This window comes from Physcomitrium patens, chromosome 13 (genome assembly GCF_059467195.1).
Source record: "Physcomitrium patens ecotype Gransden chromosome 13, ASM5946719v1, whole genome shotgun sequence".
NCBI classification, from domain to species: domain Eukaryota; kingdom Viridiplantae; phylum Streptophyta; class Bryopsida; order Funariales; family Funariaceae; genus Physcomitrium; species Physcomitrium patens.
In genome coordinates this window covers 12,286,373-12,312,166 of record NC_143422.1, presented here as the reverse complement: position 1 = coordinate 12,312,166, position 25,794 = coordinate 12,286,373, and the positions used below count along the sequence as shown (strand labels likewise).

At 35.6% G+C, this 25,794-nt stretch overlaps 1 protein-coding gene and 1 non-coding gene across 2 annotated transcripts in view; both read left to right on the top strand.

Moving 5' to 3' along the window:
* Window positions 1-224: 224 nt before the first annotated feature.
* Window positions 225-2,361, top strand: LOC112290632 (uncharacterized). Its single transcript, XR_016506109.1, has 3 exons — window positions 225-770; window positions 1,002-1,471; window positions 1,764-2,361. It is a non-coding gene; the product is annotated as an uncharacterized LOC112290632 (transcript).
* Window positions 2,362-3,767: 1,406 nt separating this feature from the next.
* The window catches only part of LOC141044409 (uncharacterized), a 64,767-nt gene continuing 42,740 nt past the window's right edge, over window positions 3,768-25,794 (top strand). Inside the window, exon 1 of the mRNA XM_090255084.1 lies at window positions 3,768-5,072. Coding sequence (XP_090111210.1) covers window positions 3,839-5,072 — 1,234 coding nt within the window. The 5' untranslated portion in view covers window positions 3,768-3,838. The remainder of the gene's footprint in view (window positions 5,073-25,794) is intronic.

Here is a 25,794-nt window from a genome sequence, read left to right as displayed (position 1 = left end):
CTTCTTAGTAATGAATTCATAGACTGTAGGTTGCAGAAGACTGAGCACATCAACAGCATGTAGGGATGGACAACGAGGACGAATTCATCCAGGAGCCGAGGAGGATGAGGGAGCTGCTGTATTGAAATGTGCTTTCGATCACAGAGAGCCGTCGATGCGGGGTCCCGATCCACATTCCTCGGGGAGAGAAGTTGTCGAGGGGGGATTCTGCTGCTGGATGGACTCTCTCGGTTTTTCCCCGGTTTTTGTTTTCGAGAGCTTCGCTTTCTTTGGGTGCTAGGGTTGGTGCTGTTCAGGTGCGGTGTGTTGTGGTGACGGCAGCGGCGTTGCTGCAATCTTAGTTTCGCTACGTTTCTCCTGTTGCCATTCCGGTGGTCTATGCTCCTAGTGTGGCGACGCTGGTTTTGCATTCTCTTCCTCGCAGTCGTGCAGTTGGAGCGAGATCTGGCTTTTTGCTCGCGTTACTGTTCCCGTGGAGGGGGGCTGCTCGTCATTTAGGGCGCTTCTGCAACGCCGTTCCTGGCTGTTCTACCTTTTTTGTTGTCTGTGGCGATCCTGCTTCGGAGTGTGCTGCGATCAAGGCTGGTGGCTGCGGAAGCTCCTGTTGTCAACGTGATCTGTTTTCCGTACTTCTTCCGTTGGTCTATCGTTAGAGGGCGAGCGATAGGGGTGTTCATGCTAAGGTGGTAGTTTTCGACGTCGCCTTGTTGCTCTATTGTTGTTATTGCGCCGCCGCCTACCACTGGAGTGTCGACGGGTGCCCTTTTGGGGTATTTTTTTTTTCTCCCTTTTTCCAGCTTCTGCTTCGAATCTTGTTGCTGTTTGTTGTAGTCGTGCATCGAGCTGGTGCTCGGCCCATGTTCTTCTTCATAGTGTGTGAAGGGGCGTTGGATGGTGCTGGTTGCACTGTGGTGGAAGCATCAAGTGTTTGACGGTGTCTCATGATTCTGTTCCGTTTGGTGCTCTCTGGTGGCGCTTCTTTTTTCGGGTTGGTGGTCCAGTGGCATTGAGGATTGTCGACGCTTTCTTGTTGCTGGCCTCGTCGTTTTCGCCTGGTTATTCTTCGGTTCTGTTCTCCACCGTCTTGTTGTTGGCTAAGGCCGTTTGATGCCACTGTTGCGGTTGTGGCTGCAAATTCGACTGCTTCACCGACTGTACTCCTTGAAGTCATGGCTGCTGCTGCAAGTTCTTGAAGAGAGTAGTGGACGTTTAGGTCGTGGTTGGTAGCTGTCGGGGAAATTGCGGTATTTGCTGTCCGCCGACCCGCGTTTTCGTCGCCGTGGATGCTGGAGGATTAAGTCCTGCGGTGCAGTGCCGTCAATTTTGACTGGTGGTTGACTTAATCCGGCTCTTGTTACTGTGCTCGTTCGTCTCCGACTGTTTTTGGGCTCCGGTGTTCAACTATCGCTGAGTTTCCAATCATCGTCCTCGCCTTTAGTCGGCACTCTCGGTGGACTGGCGGGGTTGGCAGGTATTGTTGAATGGGAGAAATGATGTTCTGCAACTAGTAGGCGGACGCGAGTTCGCTGGTGATGTGGGTCTGAATAGCAGATATCAATGCTTAAATTTGGAGATGTGACTGTGTCAGCGAAAAGTTGAGCAAGTAATTTGACGGTTAGAGTCCCTACCGACAATTGCAGAGAGGCAACGTTGTTCAGAATTCATTGTTGCAAGGGTGTTTGAAATGTAGTACCGATTTGTTAGTGCTGATGAGGTAAGGTGGTTGTTCATTAAAACACAGAATCGTGGTGTATGGTTGGCAGCGGAAGGTCCTCGTGAGGCAGGCATTGAAGTTGACAGCGTAGTGAAAAATTTATGTAAGCAGCTTGGTTGTCGATAGAACCGTCGGCTTCGCAGAAGAATTTCATGTGAGCAGCTAGCATCTGGAGTTCGGATAGCTTCCTGTGATACTCTTGGACTCGGAACAATTATGATACCATTATCATCCGGCAGCCCTCTTTTCCATATCCCGAGTTTCTGTTGCAAATCATCTTCGCCTATCCAGTTTCATTCTTGTGAAGGGTTGTAAAGATTGGTGGCAGCTTTGCCAACCCACTTTCATTCCTGTAAAGGGTTCTGAAGATCGAAGGACTTTGAGCCGCCAGTGGGTCGGCGAGCAATTCCATTTCTTCCTGCACAACTGCTATCGCAGCTACTCCAGGCTCGTTTTCGATATCTTCCACATTGCGGTTAGACTTCCAGATTGGGTGAATTGTTGGATTGGATGACTAATTGAGTTGGATAAAGTTAGGTTAGGAATTTGATCAACCCATGTGGATGAACAACTTGAATGAATACTTAGGTATGGGTGAATTCTTATTGTAAGATGACATTTCATTTATGGATGAAGTTTTGTATAAAGATGAATTCTTGTCAATGGATGAGAATATCTAAATTGGAGGTATGATTTTTTATTTTGGTTGCTTGTGATACGTTGGGCTGGGCTAAATTGAGGGAGTTAGAAGGTTAGGTAATAATTGTAATTTATTGGATATTAAAATTTGGTGAATTATTGCATGGTTGAATAAGCCATAAACCATTAGGGTGGTAATATTTATCTTGCAAGAATCTAATCTAGTTTCTCATAAGTCAAATGCTAATATTTGATGTGTGCATCAACAGGTGATAAGGCCATTTCTTAGTAATAAATTTGAGCATCCTAAACTACTATTTTCTAATTCTTCTTTGAATAATGGCTAGGTTGGACCCTACAACTCATACTTCAGAGTCAATGTTGTCGAATGTTAATGGTGTGGGTAATGCTCTTTCCACTACAAATTCAATATGGCTTGAGTTCAAAATGGTTCAAAATGGTTGCATTAGTGTGCCTCTTTTCATATTATAGATAGTGTATTTTCCTATAGGCATGTTTTTGGTTTTTTCTAGTTGTAAGTAATGTTGTGCTAATCTTTACAATGTCTTTTTAATTGTATCCACAACCATATCTTTTTGATTGTATCTACAATCATACGATTTAATATTGGTTCATGGTTATGAAATACATGTACATCATACTTTTGGTGGAGTTGTATCAAGCAAAAATTTAGAGTTGCAATTGTATTTAAAAATTGCAATGAAATCCATGGAAAAAGTCCAAGAGTTAATTTCTCAAAGAAAGGCAACAAATTTGCCAAAATTCAATAAAGAGCAATGTGAATATTTAGCTTGTAAACTCAAGTTCATCATTGAGAGTGCTAGTTCATTCTTTCATGCCATATGTCATCAAAAAGATGTTCCAGTAGAAGCTTTGGCAAGTTGTGTGGGTAATTTCAAGCTATTTGTTGCAAAGGCAAAAGAAATTGAAATCTTCATCCAAGATTGTTGCAAAAATGCATGGATCAAGGTTGTCATTGTATTGACAAAAGTGTAAGAGCGTGTTTCATCAATAAGTTTTAATTTGGAATTATGTAGACTTATATTTTTTGACTATGAGTTTAGAGCACCACTAAGTAGAACTTGGACAGAACTTGTTGACGAAATTGAAGAGATCAATAGCATTGAAGCCAAGATTGTGCAAGAGAAAGCATTTCAAGATGAAGATGCATTGTTAAAGAAAGTGGATTTGGAATTGAGATCATTGAATGGTAAGGAGAAAGAGTTGGCTTACATTTTGCTTGAAAGACTTACAAGCACATCAATTGCATCTTCACGAAACCTATTGAAGGGACAATTGGACAAGGTGAAGCAACACAACCAGATAGGAAAAGGTGCATGTGCAACTGTATTTAAAGTTAATTGGTTAGAGATGGAAGTTGCAAAGAATGTATTTTATGGATCAAACAATTAACATTTTGAATAAGAAGTGTCAATTGTATTGGAGGTGTTTCATGCAAATGTTATGTCCATACTTCACTATACTTCAAGCGAGCATCATTGCTCTATTTTCATGGAGTTGATGGATGGAGATCTTACTTCTTTAATATGGCATAGATTGAAAACTCTTCATCTAGATAAACCATTCTCTAATATAGTAGTTGTTGACATTATTCTTCAAATTGCAGAAGGTATGGTTTGTCTTCACTCAAAAGATATTGTGCATAGGGACTTGAAACCAAACAATGTTTTGGTGAAGATAATAAATATGGAAACTGGACATGTACATGCCAAATTGGCAGATTTTGGAATGTCCAAAACCAAAAAGAGTAGTTGTTCTACTCAAATACTAAATATAGGTACTACTAGATATATGGCTCCAGAAATGATTAAAATCCATGAGCAAAGAAGTGAAAACCATGCGCTTACAAGTTCAAACAAACGAAAGTATCTACCAAAAAGTGATGTGTATAGTTTTGGTATGGTGTGTTATCAAGTACTAACTGGAAAAGTCCCTTTCTCAAATCTAAGTAATAGCAAAGCTAAGAAAAAGATAAAGAGTGGAGAGTGCCCATCTCTACCTCATCATTGTCCATCAATTTTGAAGAGTTTGATAGAAGTCTGTTGGAAATTTAATCCCAAAGATCGTCCAACTTTTTTGGAGATTTGTAAGGATTTAAGGTGTATAAAGTATTTATTGATAATATTGCCAAATAAATCAATCAATTTTCTATCTTTTACAATCTTGAGAATAAGTGAATCTTCAAGTTTGATATCATTGTTAAATAAATTGGACAATTATTCATCTTTGACTACTTGTGAAATAACTAAGTGCTCAAAATTGATATCATTGCCAAATGAATTGGGCAACCTCTCATCTTTGACTTCTTTAAATTTAAGTGGATGTTTTAGCTTGATTTCATTGCCAAATGAATTGGGCAACCTCTCATCTTTGACTTCTTTAAATTTAAGTGGGTGTTCTAGCTTGATTTCATTGCCAAATGAATTGGGCAACCTTTCATCTTTGACTACTTTAGATATGAGTAAGTGTACAAGCTTGGCATCATTGCCAAATGATTTGGGCAATCTCACATCTTTAACTTCCTTAAATATATGTGAGTGCTCTAACTTGACATCATTGCCAAATAAATTGGGCAACCTCATATCTTTGACTTCCTTAAATATATGTGAGTGCTCAAACTTGACATCATTGCCAAATGAATTGGGCAACCTCTCATCTTTGGCTACTTTAGATATAAGTAAGTGTTCAAGGTTGGCATCATTGCCAAATGAATTGGGCAATCTCACATCTTTGACTTCTTTAAATTTAAGTGGGTATTGGAAGTTGACATCATTGCCAAATGAATTAGACAACCTCACATTTTTGACTTCCTTAAATATATGTGAGTGCTCAAACTTGACATCATTGCCAAATGAATTAGGCAACCTCACATCTTTGACTTCCTTAAATTTAAGTGGATGTTCTAGCTTGATTTCATTGCCAAATGAATTGAGCAACCTTTCATCTTTGACTACTTTATATAAGAGTAAGTGCTCAAAGTTGATATCATTACCAAATGAAATTGGCAACATCACATCTTTGACTTCCTTAAATTTAAATTGCTATTGGAAGTTGAAATCATTGCCAAATGAATTGGGCAACCTCACATCTTTGACTTCTTTAAATTTAAGTGGGTGTTCTAGCTTAATTTCATTACTAAATGAATTAGGTAACCTTTCATCTTTGACTACTTTAGATATGAGTAAGTGCTCAAGGTTGGCATCATTGCCAAATGAATTGGACAACCTCAAATCTTTGACTTTCTTAAATTTAAGTTGGTGTTGGAAGTTGACATCATTGCCAAATGAATTGGGCAACCTTTCATCTTTGACTACTTTAGATACAAGTAAGTGCCAAAGCTTGGCATCATTGCCAAATGAATTGGGCAACTTCACATCTTTGACTTCCTTAAATTTAAGTGGGTGTTGGGAGTTGAAATCATTACCAAATGAATTGGGCAACCTCACATCTTTGGTTTCCTTTAATTTAAGTGAATGCCCAAGTTTGATAACATTGCCAAATGAATTGGGCAACCTCATATCTTTGACTTTCTTAAATTTAAGTGAGTGCTCATTCTTGATATCATTGCCAAATGAATTAGGCAACCTCACGTCTTTGCTTTCCTTCAATTTAAGTGAATGCTCAAGCTTGATAACATTGCCAAATGAATTGGGCAACCTCACATCTTTGACTTCCTTAAATTTAAGTGGGTGTTGGAAGTTGATATCATTGCCAAATAAATTGGGCAATCTCACTTCTTTGACTTCCTTAAATGTATGTGAGTGCTTAGACTTGATAACATTGCCAAATGAATTGGGCAACCTCACTTCTTTGACTTCCTTAAATGTATGTGAGTGCTTAAACTTGATAACATTGCCAAATGAATTAAGAAACCTTTCATCTTTATCTGCTTTGGATATGAGTATGTGTCGAAGCTTGACATCATTGATAAGTGAATTGGGCAATCTCACATCTTTGACTTCCTTAAATTTAAGTGGATGTTGGAAGTTGATATCATTGCCAAATGAATTGGGCAACCTCACATCTTTTAATTCCTTAAATTTATGTGATTGTTCAAGATTGGCATCATTGCCAAATGAATTGGGCAACCTCACATCTTTGACTTCTTTAAATTTAAGTGGATGTTCTAGCTTAATTTCATTGCCAAATGAATTGGGCAACCTTTTATCTTTGACTACTTTAGATATGAGTAAGTGTCGAAGCTTGGCATTATTGCCAAATGAATTGGGCAACCTCACATCTTTGACTTCCTTAAATTTAAGTGGGTGTTGGGAGTTGAAATCATTGCGAAATGAATTGGGCAACCTCACATCTTTGGTTTCCTTCAATTTAAGTGAATGCCCAAGCTATATAATACTGCTAAATGAATTGGGCAACCTCACATCTTTGACTTAAATTTATGTTATTGCTCAAGGTTGGCATCATTGCTAAATGAATTAGATAAACTCACATTTTGTCTATCTTAAATATACGTAGATGTGGAAAGTTGAAATTATTGCCAAATAAATTGGATAACCTTACATTTTTGAAAGTCATTGATAAAAAGAGTTGGGTATCATGGTCGAAAGCAATAATCGATGATTATTTAAGAATATATTTATTAAAAAGGTTTTAAATCAATCAAATATACACTTATGTGTTAGTAAGAAATGTAAAATTAAGCCTAGATAGGATACTTTGAACATAAAATAGCACAATAATAATAATAATTCTAAGAAGATAGATTCAAATTTAAAATTTAGAATTTGGAGGATGAGATTTATATATTCTCTAAGAAATAAATAGACTTTTTAAAGTTGTAATTTGAACTATCTCTATATTTTGGAGATCTACAAATTTAATGGTGGACTTTTAATTTTCTATAAGTTTTATAAATTTTAAATATAGGGCCATTTGGTGCTTTACTTTGTTAATTTGTATTTTGCTTTATCTTTTTGAAATTTCAAATTGACAAATCTTTTTTTTAATAATGCTTTTGATTTTAGCAATACATTTAAAATTTTAAGCAAGTCTCTAGATTAAAAAATATGAAGTTTTCAAAATTTCTTAATAAAATTTAAAAATGATCAAAGTTAGAGAATAGAAGATAATGCTTTTAATCCACTAAAATATTGGATGTTCTCTCTTTCTAATATTAATGCAAAACTTCAAGCTTTAGTATTTCTCTCTTAAATTACAAACTTATTCTCAAATATTTTAAGAATATGAAAACTTTACTCAACCATAAACACAAATAATATTATTCTAATCTAACCAAAAATATGCTTAAAAATAAAAAATCTAATTTTTAAGATTCTAATTTATTTAAATCTTAATTAATTTTTTATTGTAATATTCAATTGTATTCAAATTTACAATACACATACACCACATATGTCTTCACAAATCCATAAAATTTTATTTATAAATTTGCTATAAAACTTATACACTTCCTCAAAATAATTTTTTTTAATGTAATACAAAGAAGAGTCAGTCCAAAAAACCTAAACTATATAATAATGTCACAAAGTCAATAAGCACTTAATCCCTCAAAAATAATGCTAAAAAAACTTTTTAAAGATTTCTTTTAGATAGTGCTTTCAATCAACAAACAAATCCCATATTTATTGGTATATGGTTTTGTGCCTTAAGGACTAATTTTCACCATAGTTCATTATCAGCCTTCTTTGAGCATCAATCTAAGACTTTTTTAGATAATTTTTTATTGAAAATTACTCTTTAATTTTATCTTAAGATGCCTATAATATTATTTTTTTTAAATTAGTTTATTTTGATTTATTTTTTATCCTATAATGTAAGTAGATTTTTTTTTTATTATTTATTTTTTTTTAATTTTTTTTATTATTATAAAGAAGCATTAACTCTAAATTATTTTATTATCTTTTTAAAATTTATTTATATTTTTAATATAATTTTTTATTATAAGATCTTATATAATAAAATTCTTCCATTTTTCTTTTACTTTAAAGCCATACTATAACATAACATTGTTTTTTTTTATTTGTAATAAGTTTTGAATAATTTTAAATAGATGATTGACTATCACAGAGTAAAATGTAAAAGTTTGATAGTTAAAAATTTGTAATGAAGTCCATTAAAAAAAATGATTGAAGGTTTTTAAAAATACATAGAAGTTATAAAGTCTATAGAAATGATATTATAGAGTCCCATACTAGGATGAAAAGACCACCTTGAAATTTGGTTGTTGTTGAAGCCTTCATAACTTCCTTCAAATAAAATATTTGGAACACCATTAGCGGTTGTTTCTACCTCTAATAAAATTACCAAACATTGAAAGTCTCTTCGAAGGTCGTGATATCAAATTCATTATATTTTGCCATCTATTTAAGGAAAAACATGTCGTTCTTGAGAATCTTCATCTTAATTGCATCGTATCGAAGATTGTGACAATCACAATATCTTCTCCAGTAGATCAGCAAATAAAGGCTCTTCAGTCGAATCTACTGATTATTAGTTCTTCATCTCATTAGCGTCACAAATATAAAGAAGCTACAAACAACGATTGAAAGTAGAATGTTATCTTGCCTAGATCTTGTTTCTTTTATAGAAAAGGTCTTTATCTTGATTTTGATGGATGTTGTAAGTGAAAAGTCTCCACCTTCTTTGTTGTATTTATAAGATTCTTACTAGATTCTATGTACATTCACTAATATTGTATCTATACCAATGAACAAGATATTCTAACTTATTTTGGTGCCACCTTGAGTCTAAGACTTCTTCTACTTCAAATTCTTCTTTATTATCCACTTCTATAGGAGAAGGTGGTACTTGTTTTCTTCTTGGTATGTCCACTGTCTTGTATGATTCAAGAAGAAACAAGTGGAATAGTAGATGGATTTTTATTGATTTTGATAGGTGTAAACAATGTGCAATTCGATTGATTTGTACAAAAATAAGAAATAGTCTAAGCCTACAATAGTCTAACTTGTTATAAGGACGAGTAGACTTAACATTGCAATGAAATAACCATACCTTGTTACTCACATAGAATGGCAGTTGTTCCTTTTGATAGACATCCTCATTGATCTTTCGTTATTCTTAAGCTTCTTTTAACTGCTCCTTGTTATATGTAGCTTTGACAAGCGATTTGTAAAATCTTCTACTACAAGATTATTAACTTCTGAAAAGTTAAAAATATCAAGTCGTAGATGATAACCATAATTGGCAAAAAAAGGTGTTTATTTTGTTGAAGAATATATTGCATTATTATAAACAAACTCTGCTAATGATAAAAAATTATATAATCATCTTATTGGTAGTTGATGGTACATCTTAAATACTATTCTAAAACTTGATTAATATGCTTCGTTTGTCTATCAGTTTGAGAATGGAATACTAAAGATAGTTTTATATCTACTTTTGGAATCTTGAAAAGAGTCTACCAAAATTTTGATACAAATTGAGTTCCCTTATCTGATATGATATCCCATGATAGCAATAGATATTGTCAAGAAAAAGTTGAGCTGTTTCTTCACTTATGATAGATTTTGTACATAGTATAAAATATGCCATCCTGATAAAATGATCTATTATCACGAATATAGAGTCATAAGAATGTGAGATTGGAAGATCCATGATGAAATCCTTAGAAACAGAAGGCCATAGTTGTTCTGAAATGGGTAATGATTAAAAAAATTCATAAGGTCGATTACAAAGAGTTTTTAATCTTGAACAAATATTACATGACTAAACAAAATCTTTTACACCTTTCCATATTTGTGGCCACTAAAAATCTTTGGATATAAGCTCCAAAGTCTTATTGTATCTAAAATGTCCTATTGCTGGAAAGTTGTGATATTGTCAAGGACACGAACTTGATAAAAACAAATAAATAAGTGAGACTTTTCTCAAAAAAAGTTGAAAAATAGAAATAATTAAATATACACATTAAGAAAAAAATTGGAATGGCTATTACCAAAAGACAAGAAAAACTAGAGACCCTTGAAACTAGACTATAAGTAAGAAATGAATCAACAAGAGTGAAGAAGGCTTCATTCTTGCCTCTATATATACTATCTACCTAGGAGCTACCTGACAACGTTCTATAGGACCTCCAAAAATGTATTGACTTTTTACAACATGTATCTTGAAAGACAAGTTTTCTACAAAGGTGCCACATAGTTAGCTTGGTCAGCAAGCTACCAATATGTGTGGTACGTGGTTAACTTGTTGATCAAGTTTTTAACCTACCAATCAAGTATAAACATATGTAAAATCAAAGCAACATCTATAAAGCTTCTAGGAAGCTTTTCTACAAGATATTATAAAATCAATCTATTTTTATCTACTTCTACCTATTCATATCATCTAGGTAACAATTACAATAAATATATGTCCATGACATTGTTCCCTCTTCTAGGGACGAGTTCCACAAGGAGCGGTGATCACATATTGAAGAAGTCTAAGATGTGGCGAATTGTATTTGCCACATACTCTGATCTTTGTTCTCTTCGAAGATGATTGATAGGGCCTCTCAACCATCGATAGTGTCCCATACCAAGGCGGGAAGACCACCCAATTATTTGATCGTTGTTGAGGCCTTCATAACTTCCTTTAAATAAAATATTTGGAACAACATGAGGAATTGTTCCTACGTCTAGTAAAATCATCAAACATTGGGAGTCCCTTCTAAAGTCATGATACTAAACGCATTGTATCTCACCATTTATTTGAAGAAAAATATGTCATTCTTGAAGATCTTCATCTTGATTATGTCGTCTTGAAGGTTGTGACAATCATAATGTTTTGTTCAACAGGTCAACAAATGAAGACTCTTCAGTCAAATCCACTAGTTATTGGTTCTCCATGTGTTCAGTATTACAACTACAAACAAGGATTAAAAATAGAATATTATCTTAACTAGATCTTATTTCTTTTATAAAGAAGGTTTTTATCTTGGTTTTGATGGATGTTGTCGATGAAAAGCCTCCATTGCCTTTGTTGCATTTGCAAGATTCTTTGTTGGCTCCCTTATGCATTCACTAATATCATATCCATGCTAATGGATAAGATATTCCAATTTATTTCAATGTTGCCTTGAATCTAGGACTTCTTCTACTTTGAACTCTTCATTATTGTTCACTTCTATAAGAGGAGGTGGAATTTGTCTTCTTCTTGGCATGACCACTATTTTGTATGGTTTAAGAAGAGACACGTGGAATATTAGATGGATTTTCATTCACTCTGGTAGATATAAATGATATGCGACTGGATTGATTTGTATAGAAATAGGAAATGGTCCAAGTCTATGATAGTCTAATTTGTCACAAAGATGAGTGGTCTTGATATTGTGACAAAGTAACCATATCTTGTCACTTGTATGGAATGGTGGTTGTTCCTTTCTATAGACATCTGTATTGAACTTTTATTGTTCTTGAGTTTCTTTTAACTGCGCCTTCATTGTTGCATGTAGCTCTGACAAATGATTTTCCAAATCTTTTGCCGCAAGATTATCAACTTTTGAAAAGTCAAATGTATCGAATTGTAGATAATAACCATAATTGGTAAAAAAAGGTGTTTGATTTATAGAAGAATATATCATATTATTATAAGCAGACTCTGCCAATGGCAAAAGAGTTGTCCAATCATCTTATTAATAGTTGATGGTACATCTTAAATATTGCTCCAAAACTTGATTAATACACTTCGTTGTTATAATACGTGAAGTCTTACTTAAAAATGCTCCGGGCACTTGGGTGTGAAAGGTGGAATAGAAATTATGACAACAAAATCCTAATTCTAATAGAACACTAACATTTTTAAACAAGCTTTAATAAAATTCAAAGAAACCTCAAAGGAATTCTAAAGAAACAATAAGAAATCTTAAAGAAATATTAGAATGATTACAAACATATCTCAAATACATCTCAATTCAATCTTAATTTAATCCTAGTTAAAATCTTACTTCATTCAAACTTTAGGCCAAAAACTAACTAAATCTTATATCCTAAATAAACTCAAATAAAATCCTAAATCTTAAATCAAACTCTAATTAAATCCTAAATCTTAAACCAAATCCTAACCAAATTCTAAATCCTAATCCTAAATCAAATCTTAACCAAATCCTAACCCTAATTCCAAATCCTAAACCAAACCCTAATCAAATCCTAACCAAATCCTAAATCCTAATCCTAAATCAAATCCTAACCAAATCCTAACCCTAGTCTTAAATCCTAAATCAAATCTTAATCAAACCTTAATTCTAAATCAAATCCTAACCAAATTCTAAATCCTAAACCAAATCCTAATCCTAAATCAAATCCTAACTAAATCCTAATCTTTAATCAAATTCTAATCAAATCCTAATCCTAAATCAAATCCTAACCAAATCCTAACCAAATTCTAACCTTAAATCAAACCTTAACCAAACTTTAACCTTAAATCAAATTCTAATCAAATCTTAACCTTAAATCAAATCCTAACCAAATCCTAAATCCTAAACTAAATCCTAATCCCAAATCAAATCCTAACCAAATCCTAACCCTAAATCAAATCCTAACCAAATCCTAGTAATTTCTACAATAGATTTAAACCTCAATAACTAATGAATGAACCATCGATCTTAACTCAAATTTTTCATACTTCTTAAAAACTAAGTTAAAAATAAGCACAATTTTTTTGAAAAGGATCGGAATTACCAAATAGACGATAACCTCAAAGACGTGCTCGGGTATTCGTCAGCCTCCTTCTCCGACCTTGATGCTAGTTTCCTAGAGCCAATATCTCTCTTTTTTACCATTTGATTGATTTCAAAATTTTCATACACATAGAAAAATAAGTCTAATATCCTCTCACATAAATTTCATTATAATCTAATTAGTAGATTGCACGAAATCTTGAAAACCCTCACTGAACCTAAAATTCTACTTTTTGAGACCTTGACTCACTTAAACCTCAATAATCCTTAATTTAACCATTAGATCAAGCTAAGATTCACAAAAAATATTAAGCACACCTATGACCATTAATCTACAATTTTTTTTCCATAGATTTATTATAAAACTCTTGAAATCACTAGAAACATCAATCCTATTTTATTTCATAAAATCCAAGTCATCTGAAAACAATCTTGACTTTGTAAAGCTCTTACAAATTCATAACAACTTCAAATTGCCCAAAACCAATGCTCATAAAAATCTTATCCAATTTGCTATTGAATTCCATTCTTCGATCTACCAAAGAACCCTCGAGTTGCCGTAGGTACTCAGTTTTGTGCCTCTGGATCTGATTTTGACCTAGGTTGATAACCGGCCCTCTTTGGGTATCAATATCTAGTTTTTTTAGGTAATTTTTTCTAGAATTTATTCTTAACTTCTTCCTAAAGATGTCTATATTATTTATTTTTCCAATCTATCTTATTTTTTCTTATTTTTGGTCCTACAAGATAAGTAAAAATTATTTTTTCTAAAAAGGCAACATTATTACTAAATATTTTACTACCTCCCTATCTTTTATCCATATTTTTCTATTTTTTTTTTAAATTGGTACTTCTATAATAAGTTCTATATTATTATTTTTTACCATATGGTCATGTAACAACATAACACCATTTGTCCATCAGTTTGGGGATGGAATGCTGAAGATAGTTTTATATCTACTTTTTGAATCTTAGAAAGAGTTTGCCAAAACCTTGATATAAATTGAGTTTTTCTATCCGATATAATATCTTTGAGTAATCTATGATAGCGATAGATATTATGAAAAAAGAACTTAGCTATAGATTTTGTACATAGTACAAAATGTGTCATGTTAGTAAAACAATGTTAGTAAATCTACTATCACGAATATAGAATCATAAGCACTTAAGATTGGAAGGACTTTGATGAAATCCATAGAAACAAAAGACCATGGTTGTTTTGGAATAGGTAAGGGTTTAAAAAGCTTGTAAGGTCAATGATGAGGAATTTTTGATCTAGAAAAAATGTTGCATGATTGAACAAAATCTTTTACATCCTTCCACATTTACGGCCACTAAAAATCTCTAGATATTAGTTCCAAAGTTTTATTGTATCCAAAATGTCTTGTTGCTAGAAAGTCATGATAAGCTTGAAGAACATATAATCAAGCTTCATCTTCTAGAACATATAGGCGTCCCTTGAAATATAGTAATTTGTTCTTTAATTCAAATATGGAAGTATCATGAGACTTTGAAGGATTTTCTTTAATATCAAAAATAAGAGTATCAGAAGATATACTTGACTGAACTTGCTTAATGAAAGTTGAATCAACAGTTAGTATTGATTTCATTGCTTGAAGATGAAGATGCTTTGGTTTCAAGAGAATTGTGTGTTGCTGATCAAAAGGAGCATTTCCATCCTTTGATGCAAGGTAAGATCGTCTAGAGAGTGCATCTGACAAACCTTATTATTTTTTTCGATCGATAAGTGATCTTGAATTTGAATCTTGACATAGATATACTCCAATAGACTTGGCAATGGACTTAACTAACACGTGTTGACGTAAAATATCCAAGGTTCTTGTGATCTATTGTCGTGTTGTGGTTCGGCTATTATATGAAAATAATATAATTATATACTTAATATATAATTTATTAAATAACATGATAAGAATCATGTTAGTAGATTTTAATTAGTTGTAGAATATAATTTGATTATTACCTTGAAAAGAGGTTGTTTAAAAAGATTACTATAGAATTTGTATAACTTTAATTCCTTTTTTGATAGTGGCTTTTAAGATTGGTTTTAGTTGATAGTAACTTCTAAATATTTAGAATCACCTTTGTTAGACATTGGTGATATTTGAAAACTTATTTTGGTTCTTTTATTTGATGTTTAGAGTATAAATTATATAAATCTTATAAGAAAAAGGATTGAAGAAGGGTTTTGGTAGCAAAGGGAGTAATTAAGGCACCAATATAGATGAATGGAGATGGATGATGAAAATCTCCATTCCTAGTGGTCAAAAGTCATGACCAATGGGCTTTGAGGAGGCTGCCCAAGGCCATATTAGGAATTAGGATTAGTTTTTCAGAGCCATTTGAGCTTTGAAGGCTAGATTCAATAAGTTTAGGTTTTTGGCTATGGTTTTGGTACAAATCTTGTATGATTTGGAGTTTATATGAAGGAGATATATGTGCTCAAAGTTAAGATGTAGATTTGGGAGCTACTTTCACTCTTTTTGACATAATGCATGTGTACGGATGGCAATTGAAGAATGGCAACTACGACTAAAGAGAACACTTTTGCGGCTATACTTTTTATATATTACTTGTTAGATTCTAAGTTTAAGTGAAGGAGTTATTGGATTTTGAAGTTAGAGTATGGAATCTAAGATTTAGGATGAATTCTATCTACTCTATAAATTTGAGACAAACTAAACGGCTAGATTAAGAGTTATGAATTTCTAAAATTTGGGACAACAAAATCCTTTGCGGGAAAAATATGCTTTGAAGGAATTTTTTTATATTTTGAGTTTTAAGCAAATCAAAGGAATTTTGGAAGTTAAGTCAAGATTCATATAAAGGTTTAAGCTAAACTCTCTACAATTAGATACTCAATGTATTCCTAGATAGTAAATCATGCCATACAATACTGTATATTTAGTGACTGGACTAGAAGCACCTTCTAGGTAATGGCGCCATTCTTGAAACGAATCCACAATTGCAAGAAGTTCTTTGTCATGGATCTTGTAGTTGATCTTCGTTATTAAAATTTTTTTGAAATGAAAAGCTATTGGATGAAGTTTATCACCTGTTCCGATTTGTGCTAATACGACATTGAAAGCTAAGTTTAATGCATCTATTTTCATAAAAAATGGCTTAGAAAAATCAACACGATATATAATTGGTACAGAATAAAGGTGTCACAGACACAGAAATAACTACATCAATTACAAATTTTGGTGGTGCTCTCCTCCTTTCTTATATTCTTGGGTGAGAAAGCTTCAAAAAGAAGCTATCGTCGAACTGGCTTAAGTTTATGAGGATGTTGTTGATGAAACTCATGTACCATTTGTGGCGCATTGGCGAGATTTTCAGTTAGCTCTTACGTTGTCGTATTACGTACTTTCCTGCTTGAGAATGCGCCGAGCGTCTGGCTGTAGAAGGTAGTATGGAGATTCACCGATAGTCAAGCAGTCTATCAGTTTTGACTGCTGAAATATAATCGACTGCAACAATGTACCGTAAATCTATATGGATGCTCTTCGACTGCTTGTCGAAGTCCTTTTTGCCCCAGCTGGTAGGTCTCTAGACGTTACAGAGAACCCCGAACAACCCAAACTGTTAATCTTCAATACCGCTTTGTACTTACGATCTTGTATCCACTGATTGTCTTCTTAGATTAACCCAATAAATTTCATTCACTCCGCATACTCAATCCTATAGATACCCTTTTAATCTTTCAATCATAGACGTAACTCAATTTCACAAAACAGTCAAGAGTATTCAAACCCACTTCATTAAAAATCCCGATTCACCATTACAATACTGACTTCAGCAGCGATTGCCTCAGTCTTCCTAAAACTCTACGAAGAAGAAAAATCCAAATTCTATGTCTTTCCTTCCCCGACCCAAAGCATGAAGCTCTTCTTCTCTAATCCCCTTGATCTTCAAAAACCTCCAATGAAAATCGAACTGGTAACCTTGCAAAAGTTTGAAAACTAGCTCCCCCTGATTCCCAGAGAAAAAAAAAAAAACCCCCCCTTCAAAACTATATCCCTTATAACCTTATCCTCTGTATTTCTTCAATCTTCCGTCTTAGATCCGGAATTGGCTCCCACCGTCAAGCTTGGATCCGAAATTGGCTCTTGCCGTTAGAGCTTTCTCCTCCGTTTTTACCTTTAACAAATCCATTTACCGAAATCAACATTCCCTGAAACGGCACAGAGAACAGGACAGTCTGAAACAAAATCGAACCCCGTAATCGGGACCACATTGAGTCGCCCGACCAATTCAGGTCCCATATTGAGAAAGATGCCCGTAGTAACCTGGATATTTCCGTAATTGGGTAGAATTGGTCCTCGCATCAGATTGGCTAAGACCCATAGTAAGACCTGGATTTTCCGTAATTGGACTGCATTGGGTTGACCGGCCAATTCAGGTCTCATATTGGATAAGAAGACTCGGATTGGATTCTCGAAATTAGATCCAATTGGCTCTTCGAACCCGTCGTGTGAATTGGCCCTTCTCTTCCTGCTGACTTCCGTTATTGGAATCGAATGGAGCATTTCAGTATGCTTCGGCTGACTGTAACGGAGTGACTGAACCTGACCACTCAGTATTTGCACTGGAGTTGGTCGATGCTCCCAATATTTGAAGTAACTGAATATTAATAAAATTCCCCTTTCTTTTTATTTTCACTGTATACTCGTGTTACAACACGACATCCACCCCCTCTGAACCTGTGCATCCTCCGGTATGCACCAATTTATCCAATTGCGGTTTGATTCAGAATATATCCTCTACGTCTTTGTCCAGTTCGTCTTCGTCACCTTCATTATCCAAATCACTTTCATCTTCTTGCTGCGAAATCTCTGTACCTTCATTAAGGTCTTCCATATTCATCTCTGCGTGTCTTCGTTTAAATATTTTTACTCGCTTCCCTGCAATTGGTATTTTCAATTTTGTACCATCTAACTCCCGTAATGAGTAAGTCGCATTATCATGAACAGTTGTTATCACATATGGTCCAAACCAACGTTTTGAGAATTTCCGCAAAGTACTATGTTGATTATCCAGACTATTGTCATAAATAAGTACCCAGTCACCTTCTTCTCTCGTCAATCCATCTTCCCATGGTAGCATACTCCAAGTAAGTACCTTTTTTTCAATCGGCATAATTGGTTTTTGACCTGTCATAAGTTCTACTGGCATATATCCTGTCACCGAACTATGTGTTGTTCGATCAGCCCATAATGCAAATGACAATAGCTGTGGCCACTCTTTAACTTTCCCATTACAAGCTTTAACCAATGCTTTCACAATCGGTGGGTGACCGCGTTCACTTTTTGCATTCCTTTCCGGATTATAAGCAGTAGTTAGTGATAGTTTAACTCCACATTTTTCAAAGAACTTACGAGCTTCTTGTGCATTTAATTCTCCACGATCTGTAGTGATTTTTCCTACGCACCCGTAATGGCAAATGACATCTTCAAGCAAAAACCTACAAATCCCCTCTGTAGATTTTGTCCTCAATGCTCTTCCTTCTACTTGATTTGATAAATCTTCACGAGCTAAAACCAAATATCTCATCTGCCATAACCCAACCGGCATAATAACCAATTCAACAACCCATTTAAAATGAATAGCCAGAGGATACGTAGGATGAAGACCATCTCGTTGTCGGATATTAGAATACGATTGACAGATTTCACATGACTCTACAAATGAGAGCACATCTCGATACATATTTTTCCACCAATATCGTTCCTTGAGTTTAGCAAAAGTAATCCAGATTCCTCTATGCCTTGCCCATAAACTATCATAAAACTCCTTTAATAATTTTAGTTTTTCTTCCCTTTTGCCTATCACTCGTTGTGGCATCCCAATTCCTTTCTTCGGTCTCTTCCATAAGAATCCATCTCGAAGTAAAAATCCATATGCTTTTTTTCTTATTTGTTTGAATTTTTCTGTAGACCAATTCCCCTGCTTAGTCAAGATATTCAAATAATGACCAATATCCAATAATTCTCCTTCATAAGATTCTTCAAGAAATAGCTTGTCTTCTTTGTTGAGATCTAATATTGAATAGAATTTCAATCCGACATCATCAATGTCTTCAACCATTTCGTCCTCCCTCTTGTATCTTGCTCGAGATAGCATGTCTGCTACTAAATTATCCTTCCCAGTGATATGCTTAAATTCTGGATTTAGTGACTTAATATAAGCAATCCATCTCAACATTGTAATATCTGGCGTTGAACAGTTAATAATCATTCCAAGCAATGGCAAGCAATCTGTTTCAATTACTACTACTGCCCCAATCAAATAGTCCTTTTCAGCTTTTATAGCCGAAACGACTCCCCAAAGTTCTCTTTTGACTTGCAAATATGCACGCTGATGAATACTTAAAACTTTAGCCCCAAATCGAACTGTAAATCTACTCCCATTTGAATCATCTTGACCCACAGTCCATCCAACGGCAATTGGACTAGCGTCTACAGTAAGAATCACTGGTCTATTGCACTTGTAATCAACCTTCCTCAATATTGGAGGTGACATCAGTAATTTCTTCAATCTTTGCATTGCCTGAATATGCCTTTCTTTTCATTTAAATCGGTAATCCTTGCGTAACAGTTCATATAATGGATCCGCTATGTGAGCAAAATGAGGGATCCAGATTCGATAAAATACACATACACCCAAAAACCTGCGAACCTCTGTTAAAGAATCACAATCCTCTTTCATCCTTCCAATTGCATCAACTTTAGTCGGATCTGATTTTCTTCCGTAAGATCCACATAAATGTCCAACAATTACAACCTCTCGTACTCCAAATACGGACTTCATACCCAATAATGTAAGATGAACTTCTCCAAGCTGAGTTAAAATCTTTTTACAATCCTGTATATGATCAACAACATATCTGCAACACCCCCTCGTATCTAAAGTTTCATCCTTGTCTCCTTCTCTGCACCCTTTTATAGGAACATCATCCAAAAAAGGCATAGTCTTTTCCGGAATAAAATCTCTCAATACCTTATTCATCCGAGTCATCATATGCGCAACTGAGTTGGTCGCGCCTTGAGGAAGAGTACACATTCTAACCAATCCAAGCGGTGTCCTCATCGTTGTCATATCTCTACTTCCTTCGGCAAGTTGAAATTGATCATAACCTGAATACAAATCACCCATTGAATAGATCGCCCTTCCAGCAAACGCCTCAGTAAATTCATCCACAATAGGTCCAATTCCTACATTCCTGACAGTTACTGCATTCACCGGTTGCATATCTTGAATAAACCGTAGTGACCCATTCTTCTTAGGTACCGTAAACCATCGACTAGAATACGACGCAAATGAAGGTTCCAATATTTTCATCTTTATCTTTTCTTTGAATAGTTCCACCAATTTAGGTAAATGTGCCCTCGGTACTGAAATCGGTCTTAGATTCCAAGGTACATACGGTACAGTGAAGATAACCATAGGTGTTATAATATTTGGATCTACACACCCAATTTCATGAGATTCGAAGGCAAACGATCTACCTTGTTTAGCCAACATCTTTTTGAAGCAAGTAATTTCCTCCGGAAATAAAGAACCATCAGAACCAATCTTCAATTCTTCAAAAGTCTCTTCAGTAAACTGATGTCCAATACTCATTGGATCTCTTAAACTTGCTTCTTTTGATGCTTCTCCCATTTGTTCTTTAGAATCCTCTGGTAATGGTCTGGCAACGGACTTTACCTTCTTATCTGTCGTTTTATATCTCGTCTCTACTGTGACTTCTGATGCTTGAAAAGATTCAAGCATGGTATAATCCTCTCTCGAATGAATCTCAACAATCTTATCATTATTCCCTAACCCAATAGATGTAATCAATTCCAATGAATCTTCCAGCCCATTTTCTTCATAAACACCCAAAATCCTCTCATCATCTTGCAATGTACCTATCTTGCATAATTGTCCTTCAATATTATATAATCTTTTTCTTTCTTTTCTTTTAAAATCATCAACTTTCTTATACATAATATTTCCATTCTCCAATATACCAATAAAACTCGCATCAAAGGCACCTTCATCTCGTGAGAGTACCTCCTCTTTTGTACCTCCATAATCTCACTTTATAGTGGTACCTCCCCAAAATCCTTAAATCCTTCAACAATCTTTGGCAATGGTTTCTCCCTCAACCTATCTCGATTCCGTTCATGGTTAGGAGGTACTGTTAGAAATTGTACAGCTTTCCTCCCATCTTCGCTCCGTACCCTTGCATAAGCAGAACCATCGTCAAGTACTTTTGTTTCCATCCGTGTTGCCGTGATATAAGGTTGTCCTAAAATCAACGGATAAGGCGTTGTATCTTGAACGAAGAAATGTTGCTCCGTCGCAACATCCCCAATCCGAATTTTGACATCTGGACAAGCTCCATATAATTCGCCTCGTGTGTTATTAACTGCTCGTATTGTCCATCCATGTTCCATATCAATTGGCCATTTTTGCTTCTTATAAAGATCTTTAGACATGAGATTTATTTCAGAACCATGGTCGACCAAAGCAACTATTGGTTCTTCTATATCTCCTACCTTCACCAATACCTCAGTAGTTGCCCTTGCCCAATGCTTTCGAGTATAATGGCTCAAAGTTTCCATTTCCTTGTCACTAGAATCTTCAAAATGTACTCGCTGATTATACCCATTCTTTTCATTTGTTGGTTGCTTGTAACCAATATCAACCTCTTCTTCATCTCTACATATTCTTGCATCAATAGCATGACTCATTCAAGTTTTGCCCATTAATTGCCTCTTTCGCTTAATGCTGTCAATGATAACATCATGAAACTCCTTCTTTGTAATTTCCAAGACTTCTTTCAATGTGAATTCCATCTTAGCGTTTAATATACGTTCTTTCAACACCCCTTTCAAATTTGTTGCCGCTTCAATGTCAGAAAGTAGCTTATAAGCAATTGATTTGCCCTTATCTTTTGTCTCCGTTGTTTTTTCTCCCAATGATGATGAGGTATCCTTTACAGGAAATTCTTGTGAAGCTTCTTCTCAAGCCTTGTCTCCTCGAGTTTGCCTCTTAAAAGAATTTCCTTCTCTTGTATCATCAAAATTTCCTCGTCTTTTTTCTTCCATCAAAGCTTCATGTTGGCTCTTAGCAATATGTGCATGAACTGAAAGAGACTCAACAGGATCCTCCCAACCTGTTCTACTTCGTATTGTAGCTGCAGTTTTCAATAACGCTTCTCGAGGTAATTTCCCTTCTTGCATTGTAGAAACGGCAGAAGCCCAAAACTCACTAGTTTCCATACTTCCACCAATTTCATCATCTACTCTAGCATCATAACTTGCACTTTCTCGTGCTACTGTTTTATGCTCTTTTAGGTAATCTTGAACCAATGCTTTCATTCCTCCCTTGCCAAAATTGGTTTGAAGAAGATCCTCTCTATTTTTCAATGCTATCTTTCCATCTTTCCAGCAAATAATTCCCTGCCGTATCATATTATTAAATTCATTGCAATCTTTTCTAATGTCTAAAGCATCATCAAATCAAATACATCTTTGTACATATCCTTGTTTTGAAACATTCTTCGAATTGTTTATAGAAGTATTCTCTTCAAGTCTTGCCAATTTGATTTGAAGATCTCGCATTCCTCGTATAATTTCTTCCATACCCATATCTGCTTTCTTTGACAAGGATGTCGAAGGTTGAACTGTAGGCATTGTTGGTGGTGTTGTACGTACTGGAGCTTTGGGTGCTTGTACTGTTTTCGGAATATTGCTCCTATCCTTCCTCCTTTCTTTTTTCTTAAGCAAGCCCACCACATCTTCAACATTCTTCCCCTTCGTTGTCAATCCTTCATCTTCTTCTTTGTCTTCAAGAAGGGATTCTAATTTCTCTTGCAATTCTCCATCGGTAGCTTGAAGAAATAGATCAACTTTGTTCGGCTCCAATGTCAATTTTTCTACCTTCGATAATTGAGAGCACTGCCTCTCAAATTCTTTTAGTAGCTCTGTTGCTTGCGAATTCTTATTGGGCCATTCAATCCATCCCAAAAACAGCTTCTTAGTAACACAATCAGCATCTTCCAAGAAATATTCGTCTTTCAATGCATGTGAAAAATTCTCCCTTGAATTCCCATAACGATCCGTGATCGATGTAATGTGGTCCCTTATCTCCGGTATCGTGGCAAGTCCAAATAGTGCAACCATTTTCTTCTCAGAAATCCGATTTAATTCCATTTCACGAACATAATATCTTAAATACCTTGAAATATTCCTCCCATCAAATTGATCAATTTTATTGACCACTACTTGCAATGCTTTGGTTGCCAAAGCTTCCTTTCGATCATTTGCTTTGCTGTTGCTGCATTGACAATGAAAAGGCTTGAAACAAACTAGCAATAGACCGATCCATGTGCATACCTTGTCCTTTAGAAGACTCCCCACCAGAAACTCCTCCCAAAAATCCTTCAAAATTTTTATTTTTGTTTTCCATAAAAATAAAGATAAAATCAACCGAAATCCAATACCTTCCACCTCAAGCTTTCACGTCGGATTCACCACTTTTTGTCGTATTACGTACTTTCCAGCTTGAGAACGCGTCGAGCGTCTGGCTATAGAAGGTAGTATGGAGATTCACTGATAGTCAAGCAGTCTATCAGTTTTGACTGCTGAAATATAATCGACTGCAACAATGTACCGTAAATCTATATGGATGCTCTTCGACTGCTTGTCGAAGTCCTTTTTGCCCTAGCTGGTAGGTCTCTAGACGTTACAGAGAACCCCGAACAACCCAAACTGTTAATCTTCAATACCGCTGTCGTATTACATGCTTTCCTGCTCGAGAACGCGCCGGGCGTGTGGCTGTAGAAGGTAGTATGGAGATTCACCGATAGTCAAGCAGTCTATCAGTTTTTGACTGCTGGAATATAAACGACTGCACCAATGTACCGTAAATCTATACGGGTGCTCTTCGACTGCTTGTCGGAGTCCTTTTTGTCCCAGCCGGTAGGTCTCTAGACGTTACAGAGAACCCCGTACAACCCAAACTGTTAACCTTAAATACTGCTTTGTACTTACGATCTTGTATCCACTGACTGTCTTGTTAGATTAATCCAATAAATTTCATTCACTCCGCATACTCAATCCTATAGACACCCTTTTAATCCTTCAATCACAGACGTAACTCGATTTCACAAAACAGTCAAGAGTATTCAAACCCACTTCATTTAAAAATCCCGATTCACCATTACAACACTGACTTCAGCAGCGATTGCCTCAGTCTTCCCCAAAACTCTACGAAGAAGAAAAATCCAAATCCTATGTCTTTCCTTCCCCGACCCAAAGCATGAAGCTCCTCTCTCTAATTCCCTTGATCTTCAAAAACCTCCCATCCCCAAAATAAAAACCCACACCACTCCAAAACTATATCCTCCCTAACCTTATCCTCTGAATTTCTTCAATCTTCCGTCTTAGATCCGGAATTGGCTCCCATCTCAAGCTTGGATCCGAAATTGGCTCCCACCTCAAGCTTTCTCTTCCGTTTTTACCTTTAAGAAATCCATTTACCGAAAACAACGTTCCCTGAGACGGCACAGAGAACAGGACAGCCTGAAACAGAATCGAACCCCGTAATCGGGACCACATTGAGTCGCCCGACCAATTCAGGTCCTATATTGGGAAAGATGCCCGTAGTAACCTGGATGTTCCCGTAATTGGGTCAAATTGGTCCTCGCGTCAGATTGGCTAAGACCCATAGTAAGACCTGGATTTTTCGTAACTAGACTGCATTGGGTTGCCCCACCAATACAGGTCTCATATTGGGTAAGAGGACCCGGATTGGATTCTCGAAATTGGATCCAATTGGCTCCTCGAACCCGTCGTGTGAATTGGTCCTTCTCTTCCTGCTGACTCCCGTTATTGGAATCGAACGGGGCATTCCAGTATGCCCCGGCTGACTGTAACGGAGTCACTGAACCTGACCACTCAGTATTTGTACTGGAGTTGGTCGATGCTCCCAATATTCGAGATAACTGAATATTAATAAAATTCTCCTTTCTTTTTATTTTCATTGTATACTCGTGTTACAACACGACACCGCTTTGTACTTACGATCTTGTATCCACTGATTGTCTTCTTAGATTAACCCAATAAATTTCATTCACTCCGCATACTCAATCCTATAGATACCCTTTTAATCCTTCAATCATAGACGTAACTCGATTTCACAAAACAGTCAAGAGTATTCAAACCCACTTCATTAAAAATCTCGATTCACCATTACAATACTGACTTCAGCAGCGATTGCCTCAGTCTTCCCAAAACTCTACGAAGAAGAAAAATCCAAATTCTATGTCTTTCCTTCCCCGACCCAAAGCATGAAGCTCTTCTTCTCTAATCCCCTTGATCTTCAAAAACCTCCAATGAAAACCGAACTGGTAACCTTGCAAAAGTTTGAAAACTAGCTCCCCCTGATTCCTTGAGAAAAAAAAAAACCCCCCCTTCAAAACTATATCCCTTATAACCTTATCCTCTGAATTTCTTCAATCTTCCGTCTTAGATCCGGAATTGGCTCCCACCGTCAAGCTTGGATCCGAAATTGGCTCTTGCCGTTAGAGCTTTCTCCTCCGTTTTTACCTTTAAGAAATCCATTTACCGAAAACAACGTTCCCTGAAACGGCACAGAGAACAGGACAGTCTGAAACAAAATCGAACCCCGTAATCGGGACCACATTGAGTCGCCCGACCAATTCAGGTCC